The following is a 22,479-nucleotide window of genomic DNA, read 5'->3' on the forward strand; positions in this document are numbered from 1 at the left end:
ATAAATTCATAACAGAATGTATTTTTATTTGCTTTTTCATTAAAATTATTTACTTCATATGTATAGCTCAAATGTGGAACACAGTACTTCGAAATTATGTAAGTTACAATCTCAATCCTGGTACTCTATACAGAAATTCTCCATCGTCGTCATAATAGCAATCCTTTACTCTGTACGTCATACCTTGTTTCCATACGTTTTTAGGAATTTTTATAGGTTTCGTGTATTCGAATTTTGTATCTATATCTGTTTTCCTATCTTTTACATACGTATCTAGGCCACTACCGCGTTCTCTATTTAACGCGCTTACTACTTTAGCTTGAGTTTCATTTTCCTCAACTACTGGTACATACTCTGTTGACAAACTTTCTGTTGATGTTATATTTTCTTTATTTACTTGTTTCATAGAGTTAGTAGCTTCCTCAGATTTTACAACTTCTAAATTAGTAGATTCCTCAGATTTTACTGCCTCCAAATTAGTAGATTCCTCAGATTTTACAGCCTCCAAATTAGTAGATTCCTCAGATTTTACAACTTCTAAATTAGCAGATTCTACGTATTTTCTATACGTCTGCAATAATGTTCTGCCTTCTTCTGGGGATTTCTTGTACAATTCTTTCAACTCTAATTTCATGAATTCGTTGAAAGATAGTATTTTTCCATCTGGCTTCCATTTATAGGTTTTCTTATAGTCAGAGTTGTTTACCTGTACCATAGAATTTTCCAAGTCGTCCTTGTTTATAGTAAAAAATGTTTGTTTATTCATATTTATTTCGCTTTTGAAAGAAATTAATTTCTGGTCGTGAACTGTTGACAAACTTTCTGTTGGTGTTATATTTTCTTTATTTACTTGTTTCATAGAGTTAGTAGATTCCTCAGATTTTACAACTTCTAAATTAGTAGATTCCTCAGATTTTACAGCCTCTAAGTTAATAGATTCCTCAGATTTTACAGCTTCTAAATTAGCAGATTCTACGTATTTCCTATACGTCTGCAATAATGTTATGCCTTCTTCTGGGGATTTCTTGTACAATTCTTCCAACTCTAATTTCATGAATTCGTTGAAAGATAGTATCTTTCCATCTGGCTTCCGTTTATAGGTTTTCTTATAGTCAGAGTTGTTTACCTGTACCATAGATTTTTCCAAGTCGTCCTTGTTTATAGTAAAAAATGTTTGTTTATTCATATTTGTTTCGCTTTTGGAAGAAATTAATTTCTGGTCGTGAACAGGTTGTTTTTCCTTCACAGTTTTCACTAAAATGTTTGAAAACATTGTACTTCTTGGTTTTTGAAATTCAATTTTTGGCGGTACTAACGTTTTACTTAAGTCCTCTCTATTGGGTAAAACAATTTTTCTATTTTTGAATTTCATTAAATGTTCATGTAAGATTGGGTTTACCACTAATCTACCACTTTTGAAATTCTTCCAATTGTTCACAACTTCAGTATCGAATTTAATAATTCTATCTATCGATTTAGGTGTCCATTTTGCTTTTAAAACACTTCTGATGGTTTCAGGTAAGGCTGGAAAACTCTTGCTCAATGTTTCCGGTGTCCATTCCACTGGATCGCTTTCATGCAATTTCTGTATTTGATCCTTTTCCATGAATGTCAAGAACTTTGGTTTCATTTCTTTAAAATATTTGCTTTTAACAATACGTTGCTTCAGCTTCTCTTTGGACTTTTCTATTTCTCTAGTAATGTATAAATAATTGTCATATTATTAAAGATTATGAAATAAACCAAACAAACTTAAATATCAGCATGAAATGTATTGTTTTTTATCATTTTGAAAATATACCTTCCGTGCATCTTGTGCGATTCTGCGATGTTCATAAAATCAGACGTGTATGCATCTACATCTTCATAGTCGATTTCTTCTGGCTCATCTAGTAAGTCTAATTTATGTTTTCCTCGAATGCCAGCAGCTTTGGTAAAAGGTTTCGAGGCATACGTCCTTATTAACCGAAAAGCTAGTGTTCTAACACTGCTCATTCTGAGCTAATTTTCTTCTGTTTCCACGTTTTTATTAAGTACTTTGTATGACACTTTTCCAGGTCATTTAAAAAGTTAAATCTGTAACTTATTTACAATACATAATTCCTAATAATATTATAAAGCATTAGGTACTGTTGTTTTCATATTCATGTGTGTATTATAAACAACGTGATAAAAATGTGTGACTCTGTGTATTTTTATAATGTATACTTACAAACAATTATTGTAATTCAACTGTCGTGTACAGCGGCGTTTTCAATTCATTATTTCTATAATAAATAACGAATGTTAGTAACCTGTAGTAACCACATTCATACTATCATTTACGACAAAATCAGCTGTTGAATCAGTTTCACTGTCTAATTTTAGATGGCGCTGTTATACTTATCGACTAGAGAAATGCTAGTGAATGCTAGAGAACTAAATAAGTACCGCGAGAGGAATATTCTCTCTGGCGGTACTTCCTGAAATCAAATGACAGAAGAATATATAGACAGATCAGTGAAGATCGTTTGTAAGGTAATCTCTTTTTTTACTATTATAACTATTATATTATAAGAGTTCCCTGTAGTAGAAAATTTTGATAGATGTTTAGAAGATTTAATTTATATAATAAACGCATTTTGTTCGAGAAATTAAATATAATATACAGGGTGTCCCAAAATTCCTTCAACAGCCGGAAATGGGAGGTTCCTGAGATCATTTGAAGTAATATTTTCCTTTGCAAAAATGTTATTTGCGGCTTTGTTTAGGAGTTATTAACGAAAAACACGGACCAATCAGAGCGCGACCTAGACGCGAGTTGGCACAGTAGTCATGGCGCGCCAACTGTCTATTGGCCGACTGTGTATATATATATATATATATATACGCTTATACAGATACAATACAGTTATTTATGATCTAATTAAAAATACTACGAGTAATTTACTTTATGCTTAAAAATTAATTTATTTTATTCTTGCTTTTATATACATATATTACTGGGACAAAGTTCCTGTAGGTAGGATCATGAAAAATGTATAATGTCTACATTTTATTATTAAATAACAAAAAGCTAAGTAATATATCCATTCTATGGATTGTAGACTTATAATTGTATATAAAAATATGTACTGTTGTCATCGTTATAAAAATTTTACACGATATCTGGTTGTACTACTCCAGAATGATAGGACCTTCAAGGGGTTGACCTTTAATGTGGCTCAAGTTTTCTCCTGCATAAGACAATAAGGGAGATACTTCTACATCGTTCGTTACGCTTATTGCTCCTGCATTTAGCAGCCACTTTTTATGAAGTTCGAGTACATCGTTGCGCGCAGTGCTTGGGCAATCTTGACCACTCGAATCGGCATTTTTAAGAGGACTAAAGTCTTCCTGGCGAACGCCCATCCAAACTGCTACTTCTTTTGCAAATTGAAACACGTCAAACACGAATTTTTCTATTTTAATACCATTCGGGGTGGTAGGAATTTGTGCCTGTCCATTTGCATCTACATACGGAATTTTCTTTTTGGCAATATGCACCTGCATCTCCTTTTCATAGTTATTACTAACTGCAGAAAGAAAATCTACTGTAAAGTAGTGGTTACAAACGTTTGCAGTGTTATAAACCAACTCTCCGTTTTCATAACGTAATTCAGCTGTTTCTTTTGAAATTTCACTGTACTCGACGACCTGATACGTATCATTCACCTGTGATAACAATAATATATAAAGAATGTCTTTATCGATAGTACTCAGTAAACAATTACAGCAACTATCAACATACTTTGCACACAACTCCTACTGCTTCACTTGGCGACGATTTTTCTACCACCTTCACTCCGCAATCTATAGATGACGATATACAATATCCCAAGAAAATTGGATCAGCCACTTTTATCAGAATGTTATCTACAGAATGAGCGTGAACACTGTGTATACCACGTTGTACCATATCGTCCAATATTCCTTGCGTCTTTAAAGCTCGGTACAGTCCACCATTACCATCTGGAGCTTTAGAGATTTTGTGCTTTTCGCTCAAAATGATTTTTCCTTCGAAGGTAAAACACGGCATCATGCCTTGTTTGAAGGCCTTCACATTTTCCACTTTTAAGTTAAAGTAATTATGTTCACGCAGGAAATCAATGGTAACATTGTGAGTGGCTTCGCTGGTTAATATATACCTGACAAGAGAGAACGATTATTAACCCACCAAAAACCTATTTACATTATATGATAAACATATTCTTTTATAAATACCAAGTAATCTCTCCTCGTTTTCCACATTCCGCCTCAGCTATATCTTCTAAACGAAGGATTCTTTCGGCTTGTAGTTGGAACAGTGTTTTACCAGATGGTAATCCAACATTGTACATACCCTTGGGATAAGAAACTCCCAATCGAGTACCTTGACCCCCTGCCATCAATAATACCGCTACCTTACCATTCGCAATGTCTTGTAGGCCCAATTTCTCATATATTTTCAGTTGGTTTTTGTCGGTCGTCTTGACAGAGCCTATCCTCTCCTTAGGAATAGGTGTCACCTTGTCGTCCAGCGTACCACTTTGCACCGAAGAGAAAACGCGCATAGCTCTGTCATAACAGTCGGTCACTTCTGGAAAATTCAATTCCATTATGTCCTGGCGAAGTTCATCTCTCTCCTGCTCTGACAATTGGTCCCAAAATTGTAACAGATGTTCTTGGCCAAAATCGGCGAGCTTTCTCCGTAAAGCCTCCATGGTCGCGTTTGTTTCTCAGTTTGACACTAACCGGCACCACGTTTTCAGCTATGTGTCAACTTATCGTAATACCGTTATCAGGAACGTTATCAGCGAGATTCACGGTACGTGTCAGCGTTACGGTTTTGTAACGGTACATCGAAGAGAGTGTGCTTACGTGTCGAGCAACAGGTATCTCGTCGAGGCCGGCAACATATCCCAACTCGTAGGTGTGCCTAAAACGCGTCGAGCAACAGGTGTCTCGTTGAGGCCACAGAATAAGTGTTCTGTGTCCAAAAATCCAGACTGATAACCTATCCCATCTCATAGGTAGATCGGGGTAACATCACTTTCACTTTCACTATTCCACGTAGCACGTTGATACAATACGATTTTTCTTATTAACCCCTCTCGCCCTTCCAACTCCTCCATCGATTCTCTGTCTCCTTTCCAGCACATTTTGCTGTTATATTGTTATGTCTGTTATGGTTTACGGTTACGATCGCGCGTCGTTGACATATGCGTTATGCATGGCACAATTGGCACATAACGGATTCTATTCGTTTCACGACGTAAATATCGTTCGAATTCGATGCAAGTTATCGAGACCGTAACCTTTATCGTACAACCTAAAATTAATACAGTTATTTACAACGTTTCTTATTGCCGGTTTCTATGATCACCTACCTAAATAAATATCAGAGAGTATTAAATATATATATGATTCAAATAATTGAAACGATTGTGAATTATTTAATACCGTTACGAGAACAATCTCAATTCATCGACAATGCTTGGGAATGAAAAGTGAAAGGTTGCGAAGAAAGATGTCCTTGCATTCCACATTCCGCCTATTTATGCAAAACGAAAAATGTTCGACAGCGTGACATTTACCGTGCGACACTGTCAAAAATGTTAATCCATCGGTATTTCGTTACCGAAATCAAACCAGAATTTTACATCGAAATCGTAGACATTCCATTTATTAATTGGTACATACGAACATTTATCTCATTGACAACAGAAATATGTACTTTATACAATTTTATAAAAAAAGAATCGGAGACTGGAATTAAAAAAGGTTATATATAAGTGCCATAATGAATATTCCGAGGAAAATTCATGTATTTAAAACTTGTAAGATCGTCTTTTATCCAGTCTTGTAACCAACTTCAAAGCACTTCAAAGTTGTAACCATGTTGTAACGTTGTAACATGGTTGTAACGTTGTAACCAATCGTCAGGGAACTTTCAGTCTTGAAATAATTATTTCATTGTGAAATAACTTCATAACTGCATTGAAAATACAATTTTTGAAAAAATGACACAGTCCTTTTTAATTCCAGTCTTCAATTACTTCTTCGCTCGACTGATTGTTTGTTCACCGAAATACAAATGAGTACGAAATAGTTAAAAAAAGTGTTTAAATATAGTTAAAGAAAAATGCAATTGAGAATAATTGTTTAATATAGTAAGTACATGTGTGTGTGTCCCTCTCTCTCCCGTACCCTTTCATCGAACTTTATTTCTATTTACAAGTGTATCTGCGCGTAAGGGCCAAGGGCCAAGGGCTGGTTATGTCTTTTGCTCGCTACATTCTATCCCTCTTTATCTCCGGACAAGGAAGCAGCACTGTCGCAGCAGTGAATTGTCAGCCAATCAGGACACGAGAATTGTTTCGCTTACTTCTTATATTGCACGGTCGGCTGCCTGGAGTGCATACAATACAAAAAGCAGCAAAAAGCTATACTACAATGTACATTGCATATCGAATATATGTGGAATATATAGAAAGAAAATGATCGGTCATAACTGATGGTCATAATACGACAACGTGCAATATAAACATTGCGTTCATGTATGTGCTCAAAAACTTAAATAGGATCATATGTATATACGATATACATATTAGATGAGATGTATCATATATATTACGTTAATTATATAAGTATATATATACATGCAAGTATACCGCATACATATATATATATACATATATATATACATATATATATATATATATATATATATATATATATATATATATACATATACATGTAATATATAGACAGCGGATTTTATGCATTTATGACAAAAATGAGTAGGTATAATTTAAAACAGTAAAAATATTAAAAGAATTAAAAAATACTGTTACATAATTTTCAAAGAAAATAAACTTGTATTTCACTCCAATTTGTAAATAGAAAGTTTTTATTTTGCATAAAGATCCGTTGTCTAGTAATATGTATTTTTCAATATGTTGCTCGTCGTGCCGTATCATGAATCATGTGCTGTTTGAGTGTCTGCGATAACTTACGATGAAAGAGAAAATTGATAAACTTACGTTATCATAAAAATTTTTAATTGTACAAGATATACCTTTCGTTTTTTATTGCATTTGACATTATGCGATACGCTGACAAAGTTTTGCGAGCGTTTTTTAAGACAGCCAGGTGTGTATGTAAATAAAATTAGTTGTGCCGCTATAGTTTGACTGAGTTTGACGCAAAACATATCGCCAATTAAGGGTTAGTAATAGATCGCGACATACGGTGGCGCTCTCGAAAATTCTCTGTTAGAGCTCAATGCAACATGCAGACGTGATCTCAATACATATTTCGTTTAAGTTACACGCGTGTTTGCCTGTGACTTACGAAGAGACATCATGTTGTACGTGGCTAAATAACATTTCTTACGATGCCGCGGCAATACTACGGCTGTAATAATAAGTTACGTGTAGCGGTGTGATATGTTTACACGTTCATGATACAGTACTCGCCCGTCGTAAATGTATTTCGGTGAGTTACATATACGGCCACTTCTTATTACACACCTCCGGCGTATTGCTGACACGTAGGATTTCTTTAAAAAAAAAATATTCGTCATCAATTGTCATGCAAGTTACACGACCGATTGCTGTATTTATCGCGACGACTATTCGGTATTATTTCACAGACCATTCTTTTCTCTCCTCTAAAATACTCTAAATTCATGAAATCGTTAACCATACATCTGTCTATATATTTTACGATTATATTACAAATTTATTTTCTGTCCTATTGTTTCCTTGATATTTACTTATTTCCGTATGTTATATACGTTCGTTATAGGTTAGGAGAAATGTCCTTGAGTTGGAGGGATATTTCAAAGTTGTATTAATCGTTAAAATGTTATTCTTATGTCAAGATATCAAAATTAACATAGAGGTTAAGATTTGTAGAATTTTGTATTTTCACTATATTGTTTGCTTTTGATCTCAATACAGTACTGTTAAGATCTCTAAACATTGTCGTATAGTATACTCGTGTAGTTTCAAAATAAGACTATGTATATAGATTCTTGACATGTCTTTCAGGTACTATGATGTTTTCGAGAAAGGTTTTATTTAATGCTGAAATTTGTTTAACTTAGGTGCCAGGTGCTTGAGAAGCAGCTGGCAAGATGGGAAAATTGTTGTCAAAAATCTTTGGCAACAAGGAAATGCGAATTCTTATGTTAGGATTGGATGCTGCTGGGAAAACTAGTATCCTTTATATGTATTCTTTTATTTGTGTGTATAGGATTTATTAAGAACAGATCAGAAATTTTAGTAAAAGTGATATTACATTTTGCGTCAGAGTGTTATTTTCTTAATAATATATTAGCGATATTATATAAACTTAAATTAGGACAGTCTGTAACAACTATACCAACTGTAGGATTCAATGTAGAAACAGTTACCTATAAGAACGTTAAGTTCAATGTTTGGGTAAGCAACATCTAATGTATTTTATACAATAGCAGTTCTATAGATACCATTTGTTATAAGGCACAGATTTTTGTTTAGGACGTTGGTGGTCAAGATAAAATACGTCCACTGTGGCGTCATTACTACACAGGAACACAGGGACTTATTTTTGTAGTAGACTGTGCCGATAGAGATCGAATTGATGAAGCACGTCAAGAACTTCATCGAATTATAAATGATAGAGAAATGCGAGATGCTATAATTTTAATTTTTGCAAATAAGCAAGATCTTCCTGATGGTAAGCATTGTTATTCGTTACACCAAGTATAAGTATTATTTCTGTTATAATTTCTAGCAATGAAACCGCACGAAATACAGGAGAAGTTGGGTTTAACTAGGATACGAGACAGGAATTGGTATGTTCAACCGTCGTGTGCCACAACAGGGGATGGGCTTTACGAAGGTCTTACATGGTTGACCAGTAATCATAAATTATGAGTAAATATTTATTTTTCATCGATTAGCCGCATACCAAGAATGTACGTTTGCTTTGTCTTTTCACTTTTTATTTATCATGTAGAGGCTCTGTAATGCAACTGACAATGATCGTTAAGATCCATAAGAGAAAAGAGATCACTTTAACCATACAATTGCAAATATAAGACAACCATCGATATCGAATGGTGCGTTTCAGTAATATTAATGCTATATAAATAGAAATTTATCAAAGTACCAAAAGATATTATAAAAGACTTTGTTACTAACTGTTTACTGAAGTCCATGAAAATAGTTACTACAATATTAAGTTAACATGTTCATCATTTTATCATAATTTAAATGTATGTATATGCGCGTGCGTATCGCATTATGTTACTAATTGTAAGGGAATACAAAAAGTTCTGTGCCGTTTGCGGTATTAAGGGATGCATTTAAAGAAAAGGAAAATATCTTTGCAATTCAAAATGATCGTTTACGAAGTGTACGTAATGATCGCTTCAAATTTTTATGCTAGAAATTGGTATTTGATTGGTTATCGTTGATGCTACGTAGTCCATCTTGTAATATCATACGTATAATCTCATCGATATATGTAAGTAAACGTTCGAAAGACTTACATGAATGGTTCGACATAACACCAGAGTAATACTCATTGATAAAACTTCGTTACTATCCAGATGCATCAGAGTATGTCTATGATTTCACTTGTAACTCTTTTATTGTGATTGTCTTCCAATTCTGTCATATCTGAACGCATATCGGACGGCTTTCATTTTCAAACTTGTTTATATGTTTTCGTACATATTTCATCTCCGTGTTTGATTAAATTGTATTATAATGCATCTAGAAACACACACACACACACGCGCGCGTGAGTGGCGAGGTTGTTCTGTACGCACAAAACATAAGCCGCAAGATCTAATACGATACGACAGTTCTAATCTGTTATTATTACAAGCTCAAAACAGAAAAAGGAAGATAGAAGGAAATGAAGAACAATGTTACGATTGTAACAGCATTAAATTTGCCAATATTTTTTACCATTTAAGTAATTAAATAATGCAGAATTAGGATTAGGTCTTGAAGGAAAGAATCGGTACATGTTTGCTACGAGTCTCGTTTCTTTTTTTAAATAGTAATCCGTAGAATAAGATGATAAACGTAATATTTATCGATTCTAATTAATTCTACAAAAAAGGAGAACTTCGTCGACATTCAAATTCCATTTTTTACGAGCTTCATACTTGCATAACAGAATATCATTAAAAGCCGAGTGACGGCGGTGTGTTACTCTTTAAATGAATTGCTATATTAATATTTTAATTTGCATTCCACGATTATATTAAGGCATTAGGATTTTAACAGATTGTATTACTTTATATAAAATATGAGTAATGGTATACGGATATATATGAGTTTGCCGAATTCTTGTTCTTGGCATCCGTACCAATTAATATCTCATACTGATACAATTCGAATAAAATACTGCCGATGAATGCGGGTAACTTGGTATTATCACAGTAAATATTTCGATAAACTCGATTTCAAAGAAAATAATCGGTATCAGAATTACGGCAGAGTAGATGTGTCATTCTTGATGGTACACGTGATAAGAAGAACCGGCTTTTGAAGAGCCGATTGTCACGGCTAGCGGGCCAGTACAACCTGGCATTCGCAACGATTCGTCAGAATTATAATAATAATAATAATAATAATAATATTCGTCTTGCGACCAATGAAAACTAATTAACGGATATTTATGGCCATGGACAGGCTTCGGAAAAGCAGTAACATACTAATTGTTAGTACACGTTCACTAGTACTGAACAGTGCTCTATGGGTATACATGCTTATCATTACCATCAATTTTGTGTTCATACGAAAGAAATTCATGTCATTTTCTTCGTTCCTTTTAATTATAAGCAAAACGAACAAAATATTTGTAGCAGGAGTAGTTTTGTTGAAGACTAGTTGTTAAAAAAAAAATACTTATTCAGTTATACGAAATGGTCAACAGAGATTTTGGCAATAAACTTCATTCGAACGAACCAGATACTTGTAATTGTTTTACATCTGACATTAACGAAATTAAATGTAAAGTATGCATAAAATATGTAATTTTCAACGGGTATCATTTTTTTCTTATTAAAATAACAATATAAATGTGTAATAATATGTTATTCTATACTGGAAAATACTTCTTTGTATTTGATATAGCTGTTACCAAGAATTACTAAATTCTCATTGAAAGCAAAAATATTTGTTAGTCATATTGTTCACATAATTAACACTAAACCTACCGAGCCTTAAAAGTAACTGGTATATGTTCCCTTATAAAAATGACAAAAGATTGATTTTATTTAGATTTTGTGCAGCTCCTATTGTAATATGTGCTCCACTAAAGATATTTATACAATCATTTCTTATGAAATTATTTTTATTATATCAATAATCGTAAAATAAAAAATCTGCAACCGGTCATTTTGACCGGTGATGGTAGGTTTAGTGTTAAGTTGGCGGAAATACAATTTGTAAGGGAATTTTGCAGTCTGATTATATGTAAGATTTTTGTAAGAGCAAACAATGAATTCTTCGTAGCAGTTATCTCAATAATTTTCATTAGAGTGAGAAGATGAATTTCTTGTAATAGCAATATATTTATTCATTCTCTTCGGTATGAAATAACAAAAGCATTTATAGTCAAACTATTGAGTGTACTAAAAGAAAAGAAACAAAAAGGAAGAGTATAGGCGCATACAAATTTCATAATTGTTATTACATCCTACAACTTAACATAATATTAATATGTAACATTGGCGAACGTATTTATTGTCAAAGTAAGCATTTGGTATCATATTTATTGTTCTAGTGGTATCATATGTATCCTCCATATTTTGAAAGTATTCATTTCAACAGGAGACATTGCATTGCAAGGCTTGATATAAACGCTTTGGAGTCGGGAAACGAATCGGTTTTCAAATAAATTATCAGCATTTAGTAACGATTACTCGATGGACTGTTGTTTCTCGTTCTATGAGAAGTGGTCGGAAACTATACAAGACCTGTTGTATACATAATTTAATCTTTCAAAAGAGAAAAAGCACATAGGCTTAGAGAGGGTAAGTGTATTCTCATCAACAAATTTTACTTGATTAATGATAACGATCTTTGAAGTTCAATATTGGAAAATGTTGATCTCTACTATTAGCCAGAGAATTCTCCATGCACCGATGTCCCAAAGTAGGAAACAGAAGATTTATTTAGTCGTATTATACAATAATGATGCATAGTTAGAAAGTACTGTTTTACATATGAAAAAAACAGCTGTTCTCTTGTAATTAGTTGCAACGCTTGACGAGAGATAATTACACACGCGTATGAAATATAATATAAATCTAAACATCATTATTTTATATAAATTTTCCAGATATATAAAGTTGTTAACTAAAAAGAATACGAGCGTGTAACTCGCCACAAACGCGCGTTAACATTAAAATATTTTTGCGAGTAGCTACTATAGGTGCAATAGAATTTTTTGGTTTTTAGTACAAGTAAAATATACAATAAGTGTAATACTACAGTTAATAATATGAGACAAATAACGATAATCTTTACAAAATTTGAAACCGGTGAACCTGAAGAAAATATATGTACTTGTATGTTATTATTATGATTATTATTACTAATATTATTATTATTATTACTATTATTAATTTGTATAATAAGGACACCTTTAAATTATAAGAGCGTGTTCGCGAAAAATGCGGAACAATGTATTCGAACAAAATATTTGTAATTGCACTTGATATTTATAAATCTTTTTTAAAAATATATTACAAAATTCTCGCAGATATCCAATTAATATTTTGTACTTAACTTGAAACGGAGACGATCATAGAAATACAGGAATAATAGACTATGGTTTTCATTCGATCTACAAATTCCAATCATAATAGTTTCCAAATTCGTCAGGATCGCAGCTGTTACAAAAAATGATACATGGTATTATGTACAGTGTGTTTCACAAAATACGTAGCAACATTCTAGAAAATGAATCTATGCACTGAAACAAAAATATAACATGAGTGAAAATTGAGGATTTTTTAATTGTCAAGTTGTACTGTGGAATTCAATATCTTTGACCAGTTCTAATGTTTAGGCGTCTGTTGAGATAAATATTTTGAAGTATTGTTGCGTATTTTGGAATCATCTTGTTTTGTTATTTGAAAAATTACTTTGAACCATACTTTACGTGACAAGATTCTTCGAAATAAAATACATCGACAAAAAATCGGGTTCACGCCCAAACTATTTTTGTCGAACGACAGAATTCTTGTTAACGAATAGTTTAACAATTTAAAGGTGCTCATATATGTATTTTACTCAAAAGTCACGTTAATACTGTGATAAATTGTATACCTCTTCTATTATACAGAGTGAAAAATACATGATTGTATTAATTTGTTTATACATAACGGTATCGTACGAATTCAATTATAGTTATACATTCCGATATGAGATTCCGTTCAGTTACTGACAGTACTTACACATTAATACTATATTTATCTCGCAATATCAGAATTTCGAATTTGTGTTTTTATCACATTTTTCTTCGATTTCACAGAACTAATTTTCAACAGATCTGTCATAGGTCATTGTTAATGGACCCAAGTTTCGAGTTGAAAAAAAAAGTAATTGTCATGAAAATTAAATTAGTGCTGACTCGGCTCAGGTTTTTCAACGATATAATACGTTTCTCAACCTTTCTTATCCTTGACTATTTGCACAGAAAATTTGTTTTTAGAAACTGAGTACAAAATTTATACCGAACTCTAAAAAAAATCTTAGACATTTCAATTCAGCTAGCAGATCTAATTGTAAGTAATAAAAAAAAGTAAGATAAAAAGAAAAAAATAAAGGAAAGACTCGTATCGATCGCGAGTATTTTCGTCGTAAGAATTCATCTTTCAGACAATCCCTATTTCGACGCAATCTTGATATATATTGTAATGGATAGCTTGATGCTATCTACCAGGTCGTTGTTCTTCTATTAAACCTATTAATCGTTGCTGAGTTTTCTTGTTCTTTTGACAAGCCGAGCAAATTAATCCGATCAAATGCTTGCCAGAATATTCCTGTAAAAAAGAAAGATCAGAATGGTACAACTGATTTGAAAAGTATTCATTCATGTAATTGTGCATCCCGAACGAAGTCTGCAAATTACCTTGTGCTCTTTTATCCACTCTTCCAAGGTTTCCTCTGGAAGATAGTAAGCTGTAATGTACAATTCAACGTATTCTCTGTGTGGCATTGGTCTCAGAGATGTTAAAGTCTCGAACTTTGATTTCAGTTGCGTGAAATCCAGTATCATCAATCCTCTTCCTCCGTTTGAACACTTTTTGGCACTAGAAAAACTGTGACGAACGTAAATGTAACATAACGAAAGTAAACAGAAGATTATGGAATTCTATGGAATTATATCTGATAGAAAATCTATGAATAATCACATACCCTTCTACCAAAGTGTGGGTTATAAGGTGGGCAACGTTTTCCCAGACGGCATTGTAAACATCGTTTGATAAAGGAAGACAGCTTCCAATATTTTTTAGCCTTTCGCTTAGAACGGATATTTCCTATTTGTGGAATATATATCGGTAATATATATCTACATTTACTTTCATGTTTACGTTTACACATACCTGAAGTAATTCGTCGATATAACTGCTATGTTGAGACATTACACCTGCCACCTCCCAATTAACTTTATTCATTAAATTTAAAATGTTTGTCATATCCAGCGCCTGCGATACTACCGCCATGTACACAGGCTTTCTCAAGTCCATCGTCGATGCTATCGTTTGCATATAAAATCGATGAAGAAATCCACGTTGAGGGCTAGATGGTATAAGATGTTCTAAATACGGTTTCAAATCTTCGTACTGTTGCCCTAAAAATATTAACGATTCGACTGCTACTATACGCTCGGTCAAACCATATAGTTTCTCCGGTTGTGTCAAGTTTATGATGGAGGAGAGTTGCGGTTGCCGTACTTTATGAGAATTTATTTTAACGTTATCCTCGGTATTATTCTCGCAAATGATTAGATCTTCTTTAATTCTTGCCAACGATGATTTTAACTTAGGTGTATACAACGAATCGCTACTTATCACCTGAAAAAAAATTCAGTTACTTAACTTTAGTCGGTTAAGTTAGTCCGTGGACCGTGGTACATTAACTAGCGGTGAAACACCGAGGATGTTAGAAAATAATCAACTTACCAGATCCGAAGCGAAAAACAAGTGTACCGTGTAAAAACACAGCTCATAAAATTGTATCATACTTTGTATAACGGTAACTGCGATTGAACGTAGGAGTCTAGACATCTGTAAATATTTTACACAAACACGTAATATATTCAGAGTGGTATTCGTAATCATAGGACCCAATTGTTTCAGTTTACATTTTCTCTTATTTATCTTAACGTAATCTGAATCGTCGACGTATTCGTGCTTCAATTCGTCCGGGATGTCGTCATCGGATTCGTCGGAAAAGTACGCGGTTGGATTTTCCTATGTATTACATTACATTAAATTACATATTGTTTTCCATACGTATGCGTGTATGTATATTAGTGTCGTAAAGCATTAGAGAAAAAACAATCATACCTCACTGTTCAGTAAAATATCTTCATCCATAGTGTCATCCAGGCTTATGGAAAACGGAGACACGCCTCCTTCCAAAAATTTCTGCACCCTTTCTATGCCCAACAGATTGTCGTTCTCGCTAACGTTCGAGTTATCTAAACTGTTCCATATTTTACAGATATTCAGCGCCGGTTTTAAGCTTTTGAATTCCTGTAACTGCGTTGCTACGAAGTTCGACTTGACAGGACACAATTCCCATCCATCGTTTTCTAAAAACATTATAAGTTCGTCCAGCCTCGACGCATGATAGTGAGAGAAGTATGACAACGATTGTTTCCTTATAGATTCTTGTAAATTTTCTGACTTGAAACCACACAGCTCTTCTCCAATCTCCATTAATCTAAAAGTAGATTTTCATGATTACACGTGTCTTTGATCTTCCATCCACTATCGACATAATTCAAGTGAAATCTCCGACGATTATCGAACGAAATCAAATCTATATACATATTGTATATCTTACCTATTAACTATACCTAAAACTCGAACAAACTGTTCGAATTTAATGTAAGTCAAGTCAGCGTTCATTAAAAATATTGATATTTTCATTTCGACGTCGTGCCATATGCGAATCATACTGGTTCCTAATTTACATTTTACATATTCTTTGCTAAAAGTTTCCTCTAAATCTGTAACGTCAGAGTCAAACTTAACTTTGTTCTGTTGCTTATTATGCCAATTTACAACCAAATAGTAGGAGCTCAATATTGTCCACAAGGATTTACATAGTTCTGTTAAACAGGTGATACATTTTTCTCGAGGTACCGATTGGCAAAGTTGTTTGTACTGTCTCTTTGTATCTCCGCCCGCGTACGAATGGACAGTCGAAAAAGCGGTATTGTGAATCGCAGCGGTAAAATGCATATGCAGTTGGTCCATTGCGGATTGAGTTTTTCCTAATAGAGCATAAGCCTCTTGTACAGACGTATAGGTTTCTACGTCGAATTGTGTACACATTTTTGAAAGCGTAACATCCAATGCTTCTTCCGCTTGTTCCAATATATCCTGTAATTTTCCATGTAAAGCCGCGATACAATGAAAATGTTTATACGTCTGAGCGGCGCTCTGGCATTCTAAGAGCAATGAAATTGCCCTAGGATAATTCTTTTCATTCAGCAGTTCCTGCAGTCGATCTCCTGTACGTTGCTGCAAAATATTATATCGATTACAATTACATTTTTATTGTAATTGATAAAAGTTAGTACAAAACTAGGAAAACTAACCAATGTTTTTATAGTGTTCAAGTTGTTCAGCAGTTCTTCTACAATCTGTCGTTTCTGATAATTGGCTAATATTCCTAAACTGGCTGTTGTAAATTGTTTCTCCGCCAATTGTAAGTCGGCTCTTCCCATTTTACAGATTTCCAACACATCTTGTAATTGTTCTTGTATCGATAAAATTTTCTCAAACTCTTTCTTACAGGTATTCTGTTTCTTCAAAATCAGTTGCAGAACTTTCTTCGATACGACCTGATGTTGCTGTTTTAACTTCTTGTAACTCTTCTCGATCTCTTTGGATTGCAATACTTTTGGTAATTTTTCTAATTCGTGTCTACAAGAATCAAAATTCTGATCCTCGTTAAAATAAATATCTTCTATAGACTCTAATATATCTTCGTCAGGGACAGGTTCGCTTTCCGTCGATTGATCAGCTTCCAATTGTATATCCTCCAATTTCTGTGACTCTGGGGGATTGAGCAGATCCGAATGTAATCCCATAAGCGGAACCTTGGCTACGTTCTGAACAACGTTCGACAAAAAAAAACATATATAAATGTTATATAAAATATGCCAAAGCGTTCTTTTAGGACTAAACCTATTCAATACAACAGTTGACGCGTACAACATAACCTAAAACGTTCGAGTAGAATAAAAACACAGAATTGCATTCACAGCATTCACGAATCTATCTGGCAACGTTAAATCGTAGAATTTTCAACTGAACGTTCATCCTCTTACCTGCTTATTAATGAGACCAAAGAATTTAAATTTTAGATCCTCCATACTGTTGGTTCGTTCAAAACTCTGACCAATACATTTTCATCTATTTCCTTGATTCCTTGTCGTTTCTGTCAACGAAGATATGACAGGTGACACTGGCATTATTTTCTACCAATTATTTAAATGGTAGAAAACGCTTCATCCCGATACTATGGAGAGCTCGTCTAAACGCTACGCACATCAAATAAACATGTAAGTAGCTAAATATATATATGTCAATATTTTTCTCAGGTTATGGTGTATATCGTATATGTAATATATATATATATGTATGGCGAAAGTTCAGGTTCGTATCTATATATACATAATGCGTATCATATGTTACATTTTTAGATTTCGTTGAAATATTTGTAATTAATAACGAATAAATGTAAGAATGACGAAGGTAATCGGTACCAATGTGTGTATAAATTTATTTATGTATAAAGAAATGCACACATAGACACCGCGCGCGCGCGTATGTGCGTATACGTATATCCAATATATAAATGTATATGTATAATCCAATATAAATACATACATACTTACGTATATTCTGGACCTCACGATCCATGCACATATGCATATACATATACTGCGTAACGCGTTTTATGTTGGATTTTTGTTCTTCTACATCGTGCTTTATGAAATTCTTTAATAAAACGTTCCTCGGTCGCTTAACGATAAACCTAACCCAGACCTTTCAATAAACGAATCTAGCGTTTATGAAACACGTTAGCATACTTTTTTTCTTTTTAATCGAACAAGAGTAAATACCTCGAGGATCCTTCTGAATTCGAAATTCTATAATCACAACTCCTATTTCTTCAAATTTTTCATAGGATGCAGATGATGCATGCAGCACGTTTGGACTCTTGTTCGATCTTATTGCAATTAGGGGTTGCTCATTCTATTATTACATAACATTGCAACAAACAGTATCGAGCAATATGTCGATCACAAAACCGATTGTGTGTGTACATGCGATTGACGGTACGCGTACATATATGTACAGATATAGTGAACTGCAATGTACTATAATAATCGATGTTTAACAAAAGAACATGATGCTTGTAGATAATACTAGGTTGCTCTCTGCGCGAGTTACGTTCAATATTTTGAGTCATGAAATTTGGCAATACGAATCAAACTTTTCATATCAGTCATTTTGCATTATCAATACGTATATATATATATTTATAACTACCGCTTAAAAATTGCTCTACAATTTCATGCTTAAAATTATATTCGTGGCTGGTGACGTTATACACTCTCCCTTGAAAAGAGGAAAACGAACAAGTAGGAAAATAAAAGTTGAAAATACTTTCGATTTTTGATTTTCTATTTACCTGAAACCGTACACTTTTTTTTGTATTGTACATATTGTACCGTAACCGTAGGGCGTAGAGGGTAGCGGGTAGCGGCGAGCGGATAAGGGAAAGGGTCGGGGTGAAAGAAACACGTTCGCGATGCGAAGGAGGGGTTCGAGGTCACCGGTTAATTCGATTAAAAGGGAATTCCTCGAAATTCCGTGGAACGCATTATACCTGATCCCAAGGGTAGCGCACGCCTAGTTATTCTGCCCGTGTATTCCTGTCGCGACGTAAACGCAGCATTACGATCGACAAAAGTTTCGCACGAGTACGGGAGGGTTGAAATCGATGCGACTCGACAGAGAAGGGTTGCGTGGGTGTCCAGGGCAGTACGTTCGATCTTTCAGGTAGCAGTTGGTCGTACCCTTCGAGTCCTGCAAGATGATTGGCCGAGCGAGATTCTGCGCGTGTTCGCACCATCCCCACGGTCTGGGTTAGGTCGCGCTACTCGCGCTATACGCGAGGGAAAGAAAGAGAAGGGGAGAGAGTGGGGGTTAGTAATACGTATTTGTGGTACTTGGCGTGGGTATGTATCTCGCGTATCGCGTATCTACGCGCAGGTGTGTTCGCGTTCGCAGGGCTCGTGCATCCCGCGTCCCGTGTCACGCACCAGCCACTCGGAGTCAAACAGAGATAGACGGTGGGTGGCTGTGAAACGAGAAAAAACCAAAAGGAAACATATAGTGTGATACTCGAAACGACACACGGTCTCGGAATTGGAAACGTTCGAAAAAATATTCAGAGGTTTGCGAAATAACGCGTCGCCTCGTAGAGTGTAGTCCGTCCGTATCGCATTTCCGTGTGCCGTTGGCCGACAAACGCGGGCTGACTTGCACTACCTCGATATATAGCAAAGTATAGCGAACCGTCCACCGGCTGAGAATGGTTCAAAGGTTCTGTATCAGCGTGGTTGCGCTTAGCCTCGCCCTGAGCACTTGCCTTGTTTTTCCTCGTGCCGTCATGGCAATCGACCTGAGTCGATTTTACGATCATTACAACTCCAAGCGTAGTGGTGGTAAGTAAATCCAGTAAATCGAATAAACCGCGTACACAGAAATCGTACGACGTACGGGAACGCGTAAAAATAAATCCCGCCGCGAGCCAATTCGAAATCAGATCGACATCGAGATCGAGACTGAGATCGAGATTCAGATCGAAATCGAGATTCATTCGAACATTCATCCGGCCGTGCCTCGAATTGTTCGACACAATTCGAAAGGACATTATCGGTCGGTTGGTTGGTCGGTCGGTCGGTCGGTCGGTCGGTCAATCGGTCAATCGGTCAGAAAATCGATTAGCGCGCAACTCTTGCCCGTGTTACGTTGCATATCGTATGTGTACAATACATTGTAATCGTCGAACAATTTGTTGTGGTGATGGTAGGTAACGTCGTTTAAGTGGTAATTTAGATACACGTGGTCTCGCTCGGCGTGTCACGATTCGTCTTCGTGATAGGCTGTCTATTGGTGTAACGTTGCGGTTTATTCGTTGTAATCATCGGAACGTTGTATGTTTCGCGAACGCGCGTAACCTCTTCTTGATTCTCGACGTTCAATCGGTTCGAAAGCAATCTTAACTTAATTGTCGGATAAAAGGCAAATTCTTCGAACCGATAAACAATGGCGGCTACGGGTTTTATAACAACGAGTCAACTTTCGTTCAGCGTTTGCTCGTGTTTCTTTGACAAAATCCTTGACAATAGTCAGCACTCGTAACGAGACGAACAAAAGACGAACGAACAACGAACGCAAACTGGCCAATTGAGTTGACGTCGATTAGGTGATAGCACTTAGGAAAACACGACACCAATGTCGCGTGTAAAAGATCGCACTCTCCCGCCCTTTAATATTGCTCGGTCAATATCAGTCACGCTGCCCGACAGCCCGACAGCCCGATCACCCGACCACTAATAACCGCCATCCGTGGATGCTAACTTGGGCATTGCCACTTATTGTTAGCTCGCGTGTATTCGTGTCGCATAAGCTTGCCTTTTATTCCCTTGCAATGTTGTATGTATGTACGATGTAGATATGTATGTGCAAACACTACACGCACACGTCCCAACATATAGGGTATCCTGAACATACTGTACTTGAAAAGACTGATTCCCGAGGTCATTTCAAGTAACTTTTTCCTTTGCGAAAATGTTCTCCGCGGTATCTTTCAGGAGTTATTAACGAAAAACACGGACCAATCCGAGTACGGCAATAGCGCACTAAGCGCAGCGTTGCCATTGGCCGAGCCGGACTCCGTCCGCTGTAGCCGCGCTGCGATTCGCCTGCGTTTTTCGTTAATAACTCTTTAACAAAGCTGCGGAGAACATTTTCGCAAAGGAAAAGGTTACTTAAAATCACCTTGGGAATCACCCTTTGAAGGAAGTATGTTTTTGAGACACCGTATATAGGTTATGGATATAAAAGTTGCTCTTTTTTTTAATAATTTTCCGCCTCTGTATGGATGCGCTTGTATACGATACTGTACGAACGTGTGTGCATCGTGTCACAGGGGATACAGCATCTTGTCGCCCGTACGAGCCATTCAAGTGTCCCGGAGATGGTTCTTGCATCTCCATTCAATACCTTTGCGATGGAGCTCCGGATTGCCAGAACGGATACGACGAGGACTCTCGACTCTGCACAGCTGGTAATTACCCTCTTGAATCGCTTAGGTCGCTTCAATCACTTTGAATACTTGAACGTAACCCACGAAACATCGCGTTCGGGGTTGTTTGCTAAAATGAGATAAGGAGTGAGATAAAGATATCTACAAGGTAGCGAAAAGAGAGGACGTGAAGGCTGACTCGAGCTTGAGCGCTATCACTGGAATCGTAGTCTGTGTCTGTGCTTATACATTTCGTTAGAATATTCGAGCTTCGAGAAAATTCAACGTTGAAACGGACGTTTGATTGCGCGTTTCAGCAAAGAGACCACCGGTAGAGGAAACTGCCAGTTTCCTGCAATCACTTTTGGCAAGTCATGGACCTAATTACCTGGAGAAATTGTTCGGGACCAAAGCGCGGGAAGCCTTGAAACATCTAGGCGGAGTGGACGCGGTAGCCATAGCGCTATCCGGTAAGCTGGATCTCGTCTTCTTAATTCGTTTCTGTTGTTTTCGCGTACAACAAATCACAGCCGAGGAAAATCTCGGCTGGAAAACTTTGCCGGAATAAATAAACCGATAATTCTCACCTTCCGTGATCGCGCTTCACTAGCACTCGGTGCTGATATAATCAACATCATATCGAGAACTCGTTTCGTTCGACGAACACAAGACTGGTTTTAATAGATCTGTTTGTATCATAGAATCTCAATCGATCGAAGATTTTGGCGCTGCCTTGCATCTGATGCGAGCCGACTTGGAATATTTGCGTGGCGTGTTCGTGGCGGTGGAGAACGGAGACATGGGTATGTTAAAGTCTATCGGGATCAAGGACTCGGAGCTGGGAGACGTAAAGTTCTTTCTGGAGAAATTGGTCAAGACCGGGTTTCTCGACTGAACG

General features: G+C 35.7%; 5 protein-coding genes across 15 annotated transcripts; 2 read left to right on the top strand and 3 right to left on the bottom strand.

Annotated features, from left to right (window-relative positions):
• Positions 1–103: 103 nt before the first annotated feature.
• On the bottom strand, positions 104–2,373 carry LOC143214154 (uncharacterized). Of its 2 annotated transcripts, none has more exons than XM_076434848.1 (3): positions 2,213–2,373; positions 1,802–2,082; positions 104–1,694 (listed from the first exon to the last, which is right to left on the bottom strand). In XM_076434848.1, exons 2-3 carry the CDS (start codon positions 1,993–1,995, stop codon positions 104–106), a joined length of 1,785 nt encoding a protein of 594 aa, XP_076290963.1. In that variant the 5' UTR covers positions 1,996–2,082; positions 2,213–2,373. The 2 variants fall into 2 exon arrangements, with proteins under 2 accessions (XP_076290963.1, XP_076290964.1); XM_076434849.1 differs by having other exon boundaries at positions 1,802–2,076; positions 2,213–2,372.
• A 648-nt stretch (positions 2,374–3,021) lies between these two features.
• Positions 3,022–5,879, bottom strand: Mmy (UDP-N-acetylglucosamine pyrophosphorylase mmy). 3 transcript variants are annotated; one of them, XM_076434853.1, is made up of 4 exons: positions 5,595–5,879; positions 4,243–5,329; positions 3,770–4,166; positions 3,022–3,693 (listed from the first exon to the last, which is right to left on the bottom strand). In XM_076434853.1, the coding sequence occupies exons 2-4, from the start codon at positions 4,719–4,721 to the stop codon at positions 3,157–3,159; spliced, it is 1,413 nt and encodes a 470-aa protein (XP_076290968.1). In that variant the 5' UTR covers positions 4,722–5,329; positions 5,595–5,879; the 3' UTR covers positions 3,022–3,156. The 3 variants fall into 3 exon arrangements, with proteins under 3 accessions (XP_076290968.1, XP_076290967.1, XP_076290966.1); XM_076434852.1 differs by having other exon boundaries at positions 5,461–5,879; XM_076434851.1 differs by having other exon boundaries at positions 5,388–5,879.
• A 1,367-nt stretch (positions 5,880–7,246) lies between these two features.
• Positions 7,247–12,781, top strand: Arf51f (ADP-ribosylation factor 6). Of its 5 annotated transcripts, XM_076434875.1 has the most exons (6): positions 7,247–7,497; positions 8,111–8,222; positions 8,344–8,447; positions 8,526–8,724; positions 8,782–8,924; positions 11,841–12,781. In XM_076434875.1, exons 2-5 carry the CDS (start codon positions 8,141–8,143, stop codon positions 8,922–8,924), a joined length of 528 nt encoding a protein of 175 aa, XP_076290990.1. In that variant the 5' UTR covers positions 7,247–7,497; positions 8,111–8,140; the 3' UTR covers positions 11,841–12,781. The 5 variants fall into 5 exon arrangements, with proteins under 5 accessions (XP_076290990.1, XP_076290991.1, XP_076290988.1 ...); XM_076434876.1 differs by lacking the exon at positions 11,841–12,781 and having other exon boundaries at positions 7,248–7,497; positions 8,111–8,235; positions 8,782–10,411; XM_076434873.1 differs by lacking the exon at positions 11,841–12,781 and having other exon boundaries at positions 7,249–7,497; positions 8,782–10,411.
• Vps50 (vacuolar protein sorting 50) lies at positions 9,213–21,144 on the bottom strand. 4 transcript variants are annotated; one of them, XM_076434843.1, is made up of 11 exons: positions 19,155–21,144; positions 18,157–18,307; positions 17,587–17,799; positions 16,852–17,367; positions 16,092–16,774; positions 15,590–15,968; positions 15,203–15,493; positions 14,624–15,094; positions 14,436–14,557; positions 14,149–14,338; positions 9,213–14,059 (listed from the first exon to the last, which is right to left on the bottom strand). In XM_076434843.1, the coding sequence occupies exons 3-11, from the start codon at positions 17,629–17,631 to the stop codon at positions 13,949–13,951; spliced, it is 2,808 nt and encodes a 935-aa protein (XP_076290958.1). In that variant the 5' UTR covers positions 17,632–17,799; positions 18,157–18,307; positions 19,155–21,144; the 3' UTR covers positions 9,213–13,948. The 4 variants fall into 4 exon arrangements, with proteins under 4 accessions (XP_076290958.1, XP_076290957.1, XP_076290955.1 ...); XM_076434842.1 differs by lacking the exon at positions 18,157–18,307; XM_076434840.1 differs by having other exon boundaries at positions 18,157–21,144.
• On the top strand, positions 19,863–22,476 carry LOC143214567 (prohormone-4). The gene is made up of 4 exons (XM_076435781.1): positions 19,863–19,995; positions 21,486–21,623; positions 21,899–22,051; positions 22,283–22,476. Exons 1-4 carry the CDS (start codon positions 19,863–19,865, stop codon positions 22,474–22,476), a joined length of 618 nt encoding a protein of 205 aa, XP_076291896.1.
• Positions 22,477–22,479: the final 3 nt, after the last annotated feature.

The sequence above is a fragment of the Lasioglossum baleicum genome, chromosome 12, assembly GCF_051020765.1.
Source record: "Lasioglossum baleicum chromosome 12, iyLasBale1, whole genome shotgun sequence".
Lineage (NCBI taxonomy): Eukaryota > Metazoa > Arthropoda > Insecta > Hymenoptera > Halictidae > Lasioglossum > Lasioglossum baleicum.